This window comes from Stigmatopora argus, chromosome 10, assembly GCF_051989625.1.
Source record: "Stigmatopora argus isolate UIUO_Sarg chromosome 10, RoL_Sarg_1.0, whole genome shotgun sequence".
NCBI lineage: Eukaryota > Metazoa > Chordata > Actinopteri > Syngnathiformes > Syngnathidae > Stigmatopora > Stigmatopora argus.
Genome location: NC_135396.1, coordinates 8757466 through 8769485, shown reverse-complemented (window position 1 = coordinate 8769485; position 12020 = coordinate 8757466). Strand labels below are relative to the sequence as shown.

The 12020-nt window shown below is 39.2% G+C and overlaps 1 protein-coding gene across 9 annotated transcripts in view; it reads right to left on the bottom strand.

Moving 5' to 3' along the window:
* ncam1b (neural cell adhesion molecule 1b) overlaps positions 1–12020 on the bottom strand; it is a 53260-nt gene that overhangs the window by 6858 nt on the left and 34382 nt on the right. For all 9 annotated transcript variants that reach the window (XM_077610790.1, XM_077610789.1, XM_077610786.1 and 6 more), the window contains 7 exons: positions 8427–8577; positions 7321–7508; positions 6669–6765; positions 6416–6586; positions 5143–5277; positions 1975–2099; positions 1400–1580 (listed from right to left, as the gene is read on the bottom strand). In XM_077610790.1, coding sequence (XP_077466916.1) covers positions 1400–1580; positions 1975–2099; positions 5143–5277; positions 6416–6586; positions 6669–6765; positions 7321–7508; positions 8427–8577 — 1048 coding nt within the window. The remainder of the gene's footprint in view (positions 1–1399; positions 1581–1974; positions 2100–5142; positions 5278–6415; positions 6587–6668; positions 6766–7320; positions 7509–8426; positions 8578–12020) is intronic.

Below are 12020 nucleotides of genomic sequence, written 5' to 3'. Positions count from 1 at the left end.
AAATGGGGGGGAAAAACAGAGGAAGGCAGAAAGTGAAAATATGTCGTCTGAAAAACCAAAAGGTGGAAAATCAAAGTAAAAAAGGGAAAAAACAGCAACACATTGGAAGTAAAAAGCACAAAGCGGGAAGATGGCGTCTGATGAATGGAGAAGATGGTTTCAGGGGGCCGAGGGTAAGCTTCAGTTAGAACCACTGATTAGTCGACTGTTACATCGTAGCAGCGATCAGCCCTTCTCCTACATTCTTGCCGCCACTCCTTCAAATGTACTTTTTCTTTTTAATTGTTGACTCACTGCATATCTGATGAAAGTTTTCAAGCCCTCAGGATTTTGGCGGACAAGGTACTACTGGCTCATGGAGATAAGTGTGGTGTTGAAAAGCAGAGTGTAATGTATAAGTAACTGGCGGCAATCTTGCGTCAGGATTTCGCTGGCAGACTCTTGTGTAATGGATGTGAGTAGAGTTTTTTTTTTTAATAATAAAATTGTCGAATTTTTGAAGGGTTTACAAACAGTTTAGCTCATAAGGAAACTGTATTAATGTGGCTACAATTAGATTGTATTTATTTGAAGTAAGCTGCTAATTTACTCCATCTCTGACATTTATGTATAATCAGCCATTTGGAAATGGGTTGGAAATGTGTAGCTATTTCGCAGAAAAACGCTCCACTGACTAAATTATATTCATGCAAAATAGCCGACAAGAACTGACGCTCGTCCCCATTGACTCACACACGCATCAGACATTGTTTTATATATTTGATATGGATGGCGGAGGGTTGCTTCTTAATGTTACAAAGTGGTGTTCCTACACCTATTGCATTCATCATATACTATATTGATGTTCCCTAATGTAACATACTCATGTAAGTATCTAATGTTAATGTGACCTAGTGGAAATTCGGTGTCACTACTGTCAACACACAAATTTATAGTATTAATATCTACATGCTATTATGTAGGACCCTATAAAAACATTTCTGTCTGAAGAGAGACATTTGATCGAGATGATTGCATTTTAGTGACTCATGGCTCATTAGAATTAAAAATGTATTTCAATCTATTTCGCCCCCCTGCTGCTGAAAGGTAGCAATTGAGGAAACACTGCAATGTTAGACTGAAGAAGATGGCGATTATTCAGGGCGAAGCATTTTCAAGTAGCCTGGCTCAGTTTTGCAGGAACAAACTCAAGCTCATTTGGTGACATTGTCAAAACAATCAAGTGAGGAAAAATCTTCAGGAAAAGCATATTTTCATACTAGGAAATCAATCTATTATTTCTACCTTTGAGGGCTAAACTAGAAGGTGAGCTTTGAGTGGTGCTCCTCAGTGTTGTGATTAGTTGCAGTGTTAAATTGTTAGCGGGCTAATAGGGAGAGAGAAAAGAAAGCAAGTATACCTGGCATGACGGCTGGCTGCACGGACGTCCTGACGGACATGGTGGCCCGCTGTGACTTGCCCTTCTGGTTTTCGGCCACCACGGAAATGTCGTAGTCCGTGTCCCAATCCAACCCGCTCAGGATCACATAGTCGCTGTCACTGGGCATACGGATTTCGGGTTTCCACTGCGATGACTGAATCTAAAAGCACATGTATTTGGGCTTTCAAATTAGGGTTGAAGACTAGATTAGTCTCGATCACAGATGTCAAAGTCATCCGCTCCACGAAAGTCAATTACATGCTTTGTTTTCATGTTTCCTCTAAAAAAATCTACTAAATTTTACTATAATATTTGCTATTAAGGGCCTCAAAAATAGTTGTTAATGCTAATACAAGTTAATTATTAGTTGATTAATCTTGACAATCCAATAAAGTAATCCAAAATTACAATGTGGTGGTGGCAAAGATGAATTTGACACTCCTGTCCTAAATCTTCCCATTGGGGAGTAAATCACATGCAATGTTTGGGTCTTTTCAAACATGAGTTCTGGTTCCAAAAAAGTATGAGGGATATGTTTGTTCCCTTTGAGTCACCGGTTTGAAGTGCACAAGGTAGTGGAGGATGGGCAATCCGCCGTCATCCTGCTTGATCCAGCTGACTTTCAGGGAGTTGCCTATTGGCTGAAGGACTCCTTCCAGTTTAGGAGCACTTGGTTTACCTACAGCCAGAGAGCAACAGTGACGTGATCAGAATTTTTAATTAACAAAATATCAAAATTTGTAGCGAGCAGGGTAGGTTATTAAGCGGGAGAAGCGTTTGTTTTTAACAACCGAGATGAAGTTGGAAAGTTTTACAAAGCATACACACGCTTTTGTTGTCATGGTCCTTTCTGGGTCATTGGCCCTTCCTTAGTAGATTTTCCTCCAGATGGTGGAGCCACACTCATTACTAAATAACACACGGGTGCGTGCTCGTCTGATTCAGTCTGAGTGGCACTCATACGGAATTCAAATTACTGGCTGATACAACCCTCCCGCCCTTTCTGAGGCGCCAGAGCTTTTTTACCCCCCTCAATTACTGAAATATTTACCGCAAAACAAATTAGCACCAAATGACATGTTTATGGTACTTAATGTCTCAAGATTTTGGCACTTAAGGTTAAATGAAGCAGTCTTAGTTCTTACAAGCAAGTTGCAAGGAACGGCTTTATATTCTGACTTTGACCAAGCTGCATATGATATGACAGCATGGTAGGGTTGCCAACTCCCTGGAAAAAATAGGAACGCCTTGTTTGATACTGGTTCTGTCATGTTTTGTTGTTTTTTTTTATACCCCCATTAGACCTGTCCTTTTGCCCATTGAGTTCACCTGTCGTTTCCCTGCTCGCTGCCTCTCGTGTCACCTAGGTGTTTCTAGTTGTCTCATTAACTCATGTCTGTCTATTTAAACCCTGTGTATTATTATCAGGTTTTGCTGGACCTTTATTTTTTTATTTTTGTGAGAAATTATTTCATTTTTGTTAGTTTGTTAGTAAGGAGTCTCACTCAGTGAATCCAGAAAGCCGCAGATTGAAATCAAGAGCTAGTTGCAGAAAGGGAGCTTTGTTTTTGCAGAAAAAGCATTGATTACAGTGGAACAGCCAAAAACTATGCATAAAAAGCAAAATAAAACTCCCTTTTCTTGGGCCTATTTTGTGTTTAATGCTACCACCTCAGAAAAGTACCTGTGATGGCAAAGAGGAAAATGTGATAACCAAAGGAAATAATATTCAGTATTATAGAACCCAATATTTACCTCTGCCAATAGGTAAAGGATTATGTATTTAGCTACCTGTCTGTCTGTACGCTCGTTTTCACAGGAACTAAAGAACAAATGAATCAATTATAATCAAGGAGGAAAATATGTTTGTAAAATGGAATGGAAGAGGTTATTACATTTCGGGCTAATGAGGTCAACAGTCACAGAGGTCAGAAAAGAGATTTTGAGAACAGTTGATTATGGAATTTGGCTGCTTGGGCATAGATGTGTTCTCTCATAGCAATTCACTGTTCACTGTTGTTTTACATTTGTATAAAACTTAGGAGCGTGTAATACTAATCCATTCTTTTTACATAATTTGCTAGGGGAAAATTTGGTTTTAATTTAGTACAATATGGGAGTCAACCAACAGTGCCAGACTTTGGAGGTTCCACTGCAATGTTTTGCACAAATTAGATATATATATATAGTGGTACATCTCGCTGGTAGCATCCTCTCAATAACTATTCAAGTGATGCTGATAAACATTGCAAAGGTAACCATCTCTGGCTCTCATTCGTCCTGCTAAGATGGATGCCTACTCAATTGATTAATGGCGTTTAGCTCCGACTTTGTCGTATATCCGCTTAGAAGCAATTAATGTGGCGTTTAATAGCGGCATTCGTCGATTGAAGCAATCAGTCTCAACGTCAAGTTTACCTTCTGCGCAGCATGATGTCACGATGCCATGCAAGGAGAATAAGCATCATGTGAGTTGTACATGTATGAATGGTTGAAAAGGAGAGGAACATACCAACAGACGTGTATATTAGAACATAGGACATATGACTATCATGCTAAAAGTCAGGAACGGGGCATTTGAGGCTAAGGTGGATCTCTAATGTGTGTGAAAAGGACAGCAGACATTTTAAACTAGCACACTTAACAAGAAGTGATGAGTCAATGCTAAAGGGAACAATGAAAAGAGTCAACGGCATGAAACCAAACCCAAAGGAGCTACGTTTGCCTGTTGAAATGGAACATTTGCTTTACTTCATGATTCTGACATTTGGCTATTCACAGCCCGCTAAATGGATGTCATTATTATTCCTATTTGGATCATTTGAGATGGGGTTAAAAAAAACATCATTCTAGGTCACCATAGCCACCTTTGACACGTTGATCCTTCAAAATCATCACTAGAAGCAGGAGATCAGGCATTTATCCACATTTTCTTCTTGACAGGGGATAATACTTGCCCCAAAGGCAGAAAAAGGCCAGTACGTATCTACTTGGCATTCCGTTTTGGTGCTGTTTTCTGAACAGCGATAGGGAAGAAAGGTGGACAAATACTGTATTTTTCACAGGCTATCAAAAGTGGCTTTAAAACATGTATACAAAGAACTACTACGCTTCACTAAATTGTATTTTTAATTCAAACAAATCTAACTACGGGTATTTTAGTATCACTAACAATCCTCACTAAAGAACAAACCTGTGTCTTCTGAGACAGAACCAAACACGTCATCTTAAGACAAAGAAAGCACACAATAGTAATCAATCACCTGCACAATTCACTTTCCGTTTGTGTTAATGAGGATGACGCTCAAGGTCAGGTTGAGAGTGAGCTGATTGCAAACCTCCTCAGTGAGTCTAGTGTTTTAATGTCTTCTCCTGCCTCCAGAGGGGGCTGACAGCTAGTTCATGGCATCTACAGTAGTGTTTGTTGTTGTAACTGAGATGGCACAGAAAGTCCAAATGATATTCAAAATGAAATTTAGTTGTTTAAAAAAATGGGACTAAAAAGGTTTCTCTGCTAGCTGACAGCTTTATTACATTAACCCTCACTATGATGACCTTCAGCTGCTATGTAGTGCGGCAGCTGGAAAAGCTATAATAATTTTAGCATTTCCAGAGGTGCAAGGAATATTTGTTTACGCTTGGCCCAACAGAGTAAAGCTCACCTTTCGTGGGCTTTAAAAAATGTTTTTTCAAGTTTTGGTGTTTGCTATGTGAGGACTTACGAACTGGCTCTGTCTTGAAAATCTCCACAGAACAGCTATCACCTTCCCCTTTTCCATTAATCGCAGACATCTTAACTTCGTAGTTGGTATCAGGCCGTAAGTCTGGGATGGTCAACTCGCCGAAGGAACCAGACGCTGTGAATGATCAGAAGGGCAGAGAGTAAATTAATGAAAGAGAAACCCTTTTGATGTATAGAGTTGAAATGTGCTGAAAAGTGCTGAAAACATTCACAAGCTGAGAACGAGTGACTGCTCAATCTGAGGTCTAGGCAGATACTCTTTTGGTCTGCATTTTGAAGTTTTTGTTTTTGAGTTGAAAACGCTGACAGTAGCTGTCACGAGCCAAGGCACATTGTAGTCACTGCTTTCTGGGCCCAATCCCGCAATGCACTAAACAACATGGAGACTAAACGAGCCAAAAATGAGGAGATTAAAAAAAAAAAAGCAGTTCATTAAGAGCAACACAAATGGAGACCTATTTTACAGGAACCCCAAACACCTATTGGAGCAGTTAGTGTCCTCCATTTGCGTTATGCGCTACCATGATGTTCTACGACCCCGAAAGAAATCGACAACAAAATAGTGTCAGAAGTGGGAGTAACACATTTGTAACTGGAAAAGGACGTCCGTCGAAAGAAAGGTTTTCATTTCTTCCTTTCTCAATATTTGGCGACATTGTCAAACATGCCACGTTTGTGTTCACAGAGGAAACATGCTAAATCCATTAACATCAACAGTAGCAAGCATCGGGAGTGTGACTGACAGACGGCAGGAACACACCGAAGGAATCCTAGCACTGACAGCACAAGCCAATTTGAAAGACTAATTTTGTGTATTTTTTTTTTTATTCATTCAAATTTTTCAGGCTTGAGCATGTTTTTTCTCTATTTTCTAAATCCAACAATTTATTAATTTTAATTTGACTTAACCAACACGCAGGGTTGGTTTTCATCTTTGAAGCTGTGTGTTTATTTTACTATTTTACCTCAAACTGTTGGTAGCAATCCAAATTGTACACCCCAAGAGCTATTTGAGCTTTAAGGCTCCACTGCATTCCAATTTGTAGGGTTTGGTTCACTGCTTGTATAAATTTTTCGAAGGTGTATCTTGTATAACTTCTGTTATTTTAGTATTTTTTTATTGAAAATTATATAGAATATCACCAAGAATGATGTGAAAAAGATGACATGGACCAAAAGAGAACAACATAAGCAACACCTGCTAATTCTGTATGTGGCCAGATGGTGGGAAAAAAAAATGCACTTTATCATACCATCTTTGAGTTCGTAGATCTTCTGCGACCAGCTGCCCCTGTTTTGTGTCCTCCATGATGCTTTGTACTTGAGCACAGGGACTCCTCCAGTGGACTCGGGCTCCTCAAACTGAACCAAAGCGGTGGTGGAGAAAGGCGACACCTCATTTATGAATGGAGTTGAGGGCACCTCTGTGTTAAAATGGAGGACAAGGTGTCAAGTGATATAAAGGAAGAGCATTCTCTATTGGATTTTTCCTTTTTTGAGACTTACCGGCTTGAATGAGGACAAACTCTTTGGCCTCTGTTCCCATCTCATTGGAAGCAGTGCAGTTGTAACTCCCAAAGTCATTCTCAGACACCGGTGTCACCTGCAGGAAGACAAATTCCAATCTTCTACCCCACAGGTGTCAACTCAAGGTCCGCGAAAGGAAACCACATGCATAGAGTTAATGTTTCTTGCTACAGATTGACTATCAAAAAGATAATTTGATGATTAATATGTCATTGATTAGTAGATTAAATGTGATGGCCAAACTTGGCAGACATAATGGCTCTCCGAAGGAAATCATAAGTACGATATGGTCCACAAAATATGACTTTAACCCCCCTGATGAATCCCAAGTGCAGTGATGCCATTTTTTAGTATCACAAACGCATATACTTTAGGAAAGTAGCTTTCTGCTGCAGTGCATGAGTAGCTCCAACTTAAGTTTACATTGCAAATTTTCAGTTTTGTGGTTAGTTCTAATACATTTGTTATTGTCACACATTTGCCCCTGTGGTCAGAATGTCAGAATGATCTCTTCTGGGGTGAATAAGGATTCACTGTCTTCTATTTGTTAGTTTGTGAGTTTCGCCCAGTGAATTATTCTAGCCAACTCTTGAAATCTTGATAAAGCATTCAAAGCGCATGCCTAACTTACCTGAAGGTAGCTGGCTGAGAAAGACCTGAAGATCTTAATGTTGCTCGTGTTGGCATTGGGCAAGGTCAGTCCATCTCGCAGCCAAACTATGGCAACTTGGCTGGGGTAAGCTTGCACCTCGCAGCTGATATTGACAGCATTCCCCTCCCAGGTGTATACCGCTACTTCACCGTGGATCTTAGGGGCGTCTTGGGAGAAACATGCCATATTGCGACTGTCATGTCCTCAAGGGTGTAACGATGCTTGAAATGAACATATTTATAAGATAGCGATATAAATGCTAGAATGTATTGTCAGACTAATATATATTTGAAATCGTAAAATAATGACAAAAAAACAAAAGGAAAATAGTCTCGGTTATTGAGAACATTTCCAGTGACTGCGTTTTTAGATCTTTTGATTAGATCGAATGGGTTAATCTCATTACATTTGTGATGTTTGGAAACTAGCCTAGTACTGAAGCAATATTTGAAGCAAATTGCATAATATGTTCACTTAGTTCCTCTAAAAAATTGATACCTATTTTCAAAGCATGCACTTGCATTCGCAAGATGCTGCAAAGTCATTCATGTAGAAATGTTTGGATATAAAGGGTTATTTTTTAAAAGCATTTTCGACATTGCTGATCCTTTGAACAGCACCTTATTTGGTGTAAAAAGCTGTCTTTTACATTGATTTAGCATTGCTTTTTGTGTATATTTTTCGGCAATGACAATGTTTGGCGTGTAAATACACAGACAACAGCTGTAACATTACCAGTTTAACTTCTTACATAGATAGGGCGCATGTTATTGCACTGGGGTTTATAGTCGTGTAACATCATTTTCCCCCTTTCAAGAGGATCAGGTTGAAAAATGTCAGGAAGCAATGGAAGCGAGGAGCTGCCACACAGTGAGCGCTCAGATGAAGCGCTCTGGGTGACAGGCCATATACCTCAAACCCCTTGGCCATGTTAGCATCTAGCAGTCAGATGATGTTTTTTTCCGCTCAGTTCATGTGCTTACACGAAACTAGATGTGTATGCTGCAACTATACATTTCCAAAAGACACAAATAAAACAATGATTGGCAGCTTTGGCATTTGAACTGACTGGTAAGATTACTTACAGCGAACTTCAAGATAAGCCCCCTTGTCATCTTCTCCAATGGCACTGCGGGCAGAACACAGGTACTGACCGGCATCGGTGTACTTGACGTATTTTAGCGTGAGGGAGGACACGCGAGCGTCACTCCTCACCACCACATTGCCATCCTCGCTCTGAATAGAAGCAAAATACGGCTTGGTTAAAGAGACAATATACCAATCATGCACGTGTTTATCGAGGAGAATTACGCTGAGGAGAAAAACACATTTTCCAAAAAAAGGTAACAGATGTGGAAACACAAGAGCACAGTTGACAGTAGCGGGGAGCTGATCATTAATTTACAGCAGGAGGAACCACACAGAGTTTTTCCCTCACAGCGCTTAGCAACTTGTGACGGTGTCACTTCACCTTTAAACGGTTTGTGCATTGCTTTCATTCAAGGGTCATTTCTTTTGATTATTTTTCAGGGAGTAGATTGCTTGTCATGATCACTGCTACACCGATTTGGCTGCCAAAGATTTTCTAAAAAAAATCTAATTCAGCGATGGAGAACTCATGTTGTATTCATTGGCAAGGAAATGATAACAGGCAGCTGGTTAATGAGTTATGTAAATGACTCCCACACTGAACTGATGCTACCTGCTTCAGTAGACACCTGACTTCAACCAGCTTCTTCACTTTCAGGGTCAACAACTGTCACTTTAAAACGCCCCTCAGAAAAAAGTACTTCCATTTGTAATACTGATAACGAATAGCCAAACGATAATGGCAACATCTGCTGTTATGATAGCAAATAATTGCCTCCCGCCAACCTTGAAAATGGTCTTTTATGATTGTTCCTGTGTGCATTTCATTACATCGAACTGCAAATGATAAGACATTATAAAATGCCTTTAAAAAGAATACATTTTGTCTGATTGCTGTGCTTGGAAAACTTTTGAGTTATGGTGTTGTAATTAAAAGTGGTCTTTTCAAATTTGAATTTTCCCCACCGTTTCATCAATTTTGTAAGTCACACTCTCCCTATTATTATGCAAGTACCTGCCCACTTCGCGCTTCCTCCATGCCCACTCGCTGATGGCCATATGAGATGAAAGAAAAAATTGCCAAAAACATACCTACATATTGCCATTGACTAATATGAGCAAACAGTTTATGTAGACATTATTGAAAAATGTCCAAGTCACATGTTAACTAATGAATGAGCTGCCTTGGACAGCAATGACGTCCAATCCATTTAAAATAGGAGGGTGTTCATCGTCTTTGCTATCAACCTTCCAAATTCAAATGCATTAGATTTCTACTGGTGACAAACAGAAAAGGACCACATGATTGGATTTCTATCAGCATCAATGACACTGGAAGATTTAAGGAGAATTGAGCTGTTTTCTCAGTTTATTAGAATACAATATTAAAATATATTTTCAAAGTTCACCTTTATGGATTTGTATTTGACATTTTTTGTATAGAATAGCTTTTAGGCTGTTTATTTTCCAATGCTGAGCGACGCCACAACTGGTTGATTGGCGCTCTAGGCTTTTTGTCTTTGTCTTTTTTTCTGGCTCAGATCCGAGCTGCAGGCAAAACAATACCACGGATGCTCTTACACATGTTGATTGAGGAGGCACCTAGGGTAGCCATGTAAAGAGAGACCATGATTATTTTGTATTCCAATTCAAATTAAGCTACGCATGTCTGCTGCATTCATTATGCATCGCGGGTAGCAGGATAAGAGCAATGCTTATATAACACTTTGGACTTTTATATTCTGACCATGGTCCAGAAAACATTCTATGTCAAAGTCTGCAGCATATTGACTGCCTTTGTGCAATATTTCATCATTTTTCAATTGGACACAGCTGTTTAAGAAATACTTCTTCATGGCAGCAGAAGGTCTGGCCTATATTTATCTATCCAACATTATTGATAGCACTTTTTCTAATTAAGATTATTGGTGAGTCTTTCTCAGCCAGGCAAAGGCAGATGGAAACCCTGAACTAGTTTCCAGCCAATCAGATGCCAGGCTTTGTTAGTATAAATTAATTCATTCATTATATATAAATGCGGCATCTCACGTGTCACGTTTATTTATCGGGACACATTTATCTTGATTGCAGTGTGAACGCATGTCTAAAATAACATGATGGTTATAAGCACCTTCCAAACAGAATATGAGCACACACAAAGAATTCTTGCTTTAACGGTAATACGGGAAGACGGTCTGGGAATGTCAGAGCGTGAAATCAAAAATATACTACGGAACGCATTAGCTTCAAGCTTCACCTCATCTTAACTGGCCTGGCATATGCAGAAAGAAACATTCTCTTCTGCAGCTATTCTGCCAAGCCAGACGTATTCCGCTCTAAAATGCTCGGCACGCACACACCATTGTTTCGTGCCCATAACTCTTTTATCCCCACTGGCTGGCTTCATTATGGGATGTACAGAAACACCCACAAAGTGTGACTGTGACTGCACACAACAGCATAATTCTTTGGCTTCTGACTTTTGTTTTCCCACCTCTAATGTAAACCACTCAACATTATGTCAATATAGCATTGTTAACTTAGCACCTTTCAAGTACTCCTTCAAATAAAAACAGCAAACCTCCATTGGTCTGCTCGTTCAAAAGGCACGCAGATAAGCATTTACATGGTTTCCGTCACAGCTGTGCTTACACTAGATATATGATAAATTCAGACAAAATAAATTGCCCTGCACAGAAATGCAAACATGTTCTGGGGTGGAATACCTGCGGGCAAATGTATATCTAATAGTTTTAAGATCTGGTGAATTGGTTATATTTTTAAATTATTATAATATATTTTTATTAGTATTCGACAATGGTCGAATAATATATTTAGGTCGAGAGAAATGCAAGGTGTAGCATAGGGCATAATAATGGTCTGAAATGCACTTGAGACACAAGTTGAGAACCCTGATACTTCTATTTATAAGACATTATTATAAATATTCTGGGGGGTATTTTTGTTCTTTTGTCAACAGTTGTTGGCTTAGATGCAATGAGCAAGAAATCACGCAATGGAAAAGATATTGGAATTGCTTCTTGAGATATAACAATGTGCCAAAGTTGTTTTTTTTCTGGTTAAACTAAACTCATTCATTAAATCGTGAATGCTTGAAAAGGTGACCGCAAAGCCTTGATTCGGAGAGATGAGATGCATTCGCGATCAAAATAGGGTGGAAATGAATCCAATAAATAGACTTTTTTTCTCAAATGGACCTCATCTACGGTGAATAAAAAATTCTGAGGAGCTATTATGATGTGTTATAAATCAAGTTGTAGTAAAACAGTTTCCAATAGATTGCAAGTCATATTCCACAATGCAGCCTCCAATAACTCACAAGCCTGCCGAGGTGTCTGCAACAGTCAGGCAATTTTAGCGTAACACGTTCTGTCACAATGTCAAGCCTTTATATTAAAAGGAGACTTAATAGCAGAAGAATAATACAATTTCCCCACACTATTTTTGACATTAAAAATAAGACTGTAACTGCCAAATAATTATCCATGAAGTGTGGTAAAATATTTGATTAAGGTACTGGCACGTGTTTATTTTGAAGGTCACTAATCCCCACTTTATTCAAAATCTTC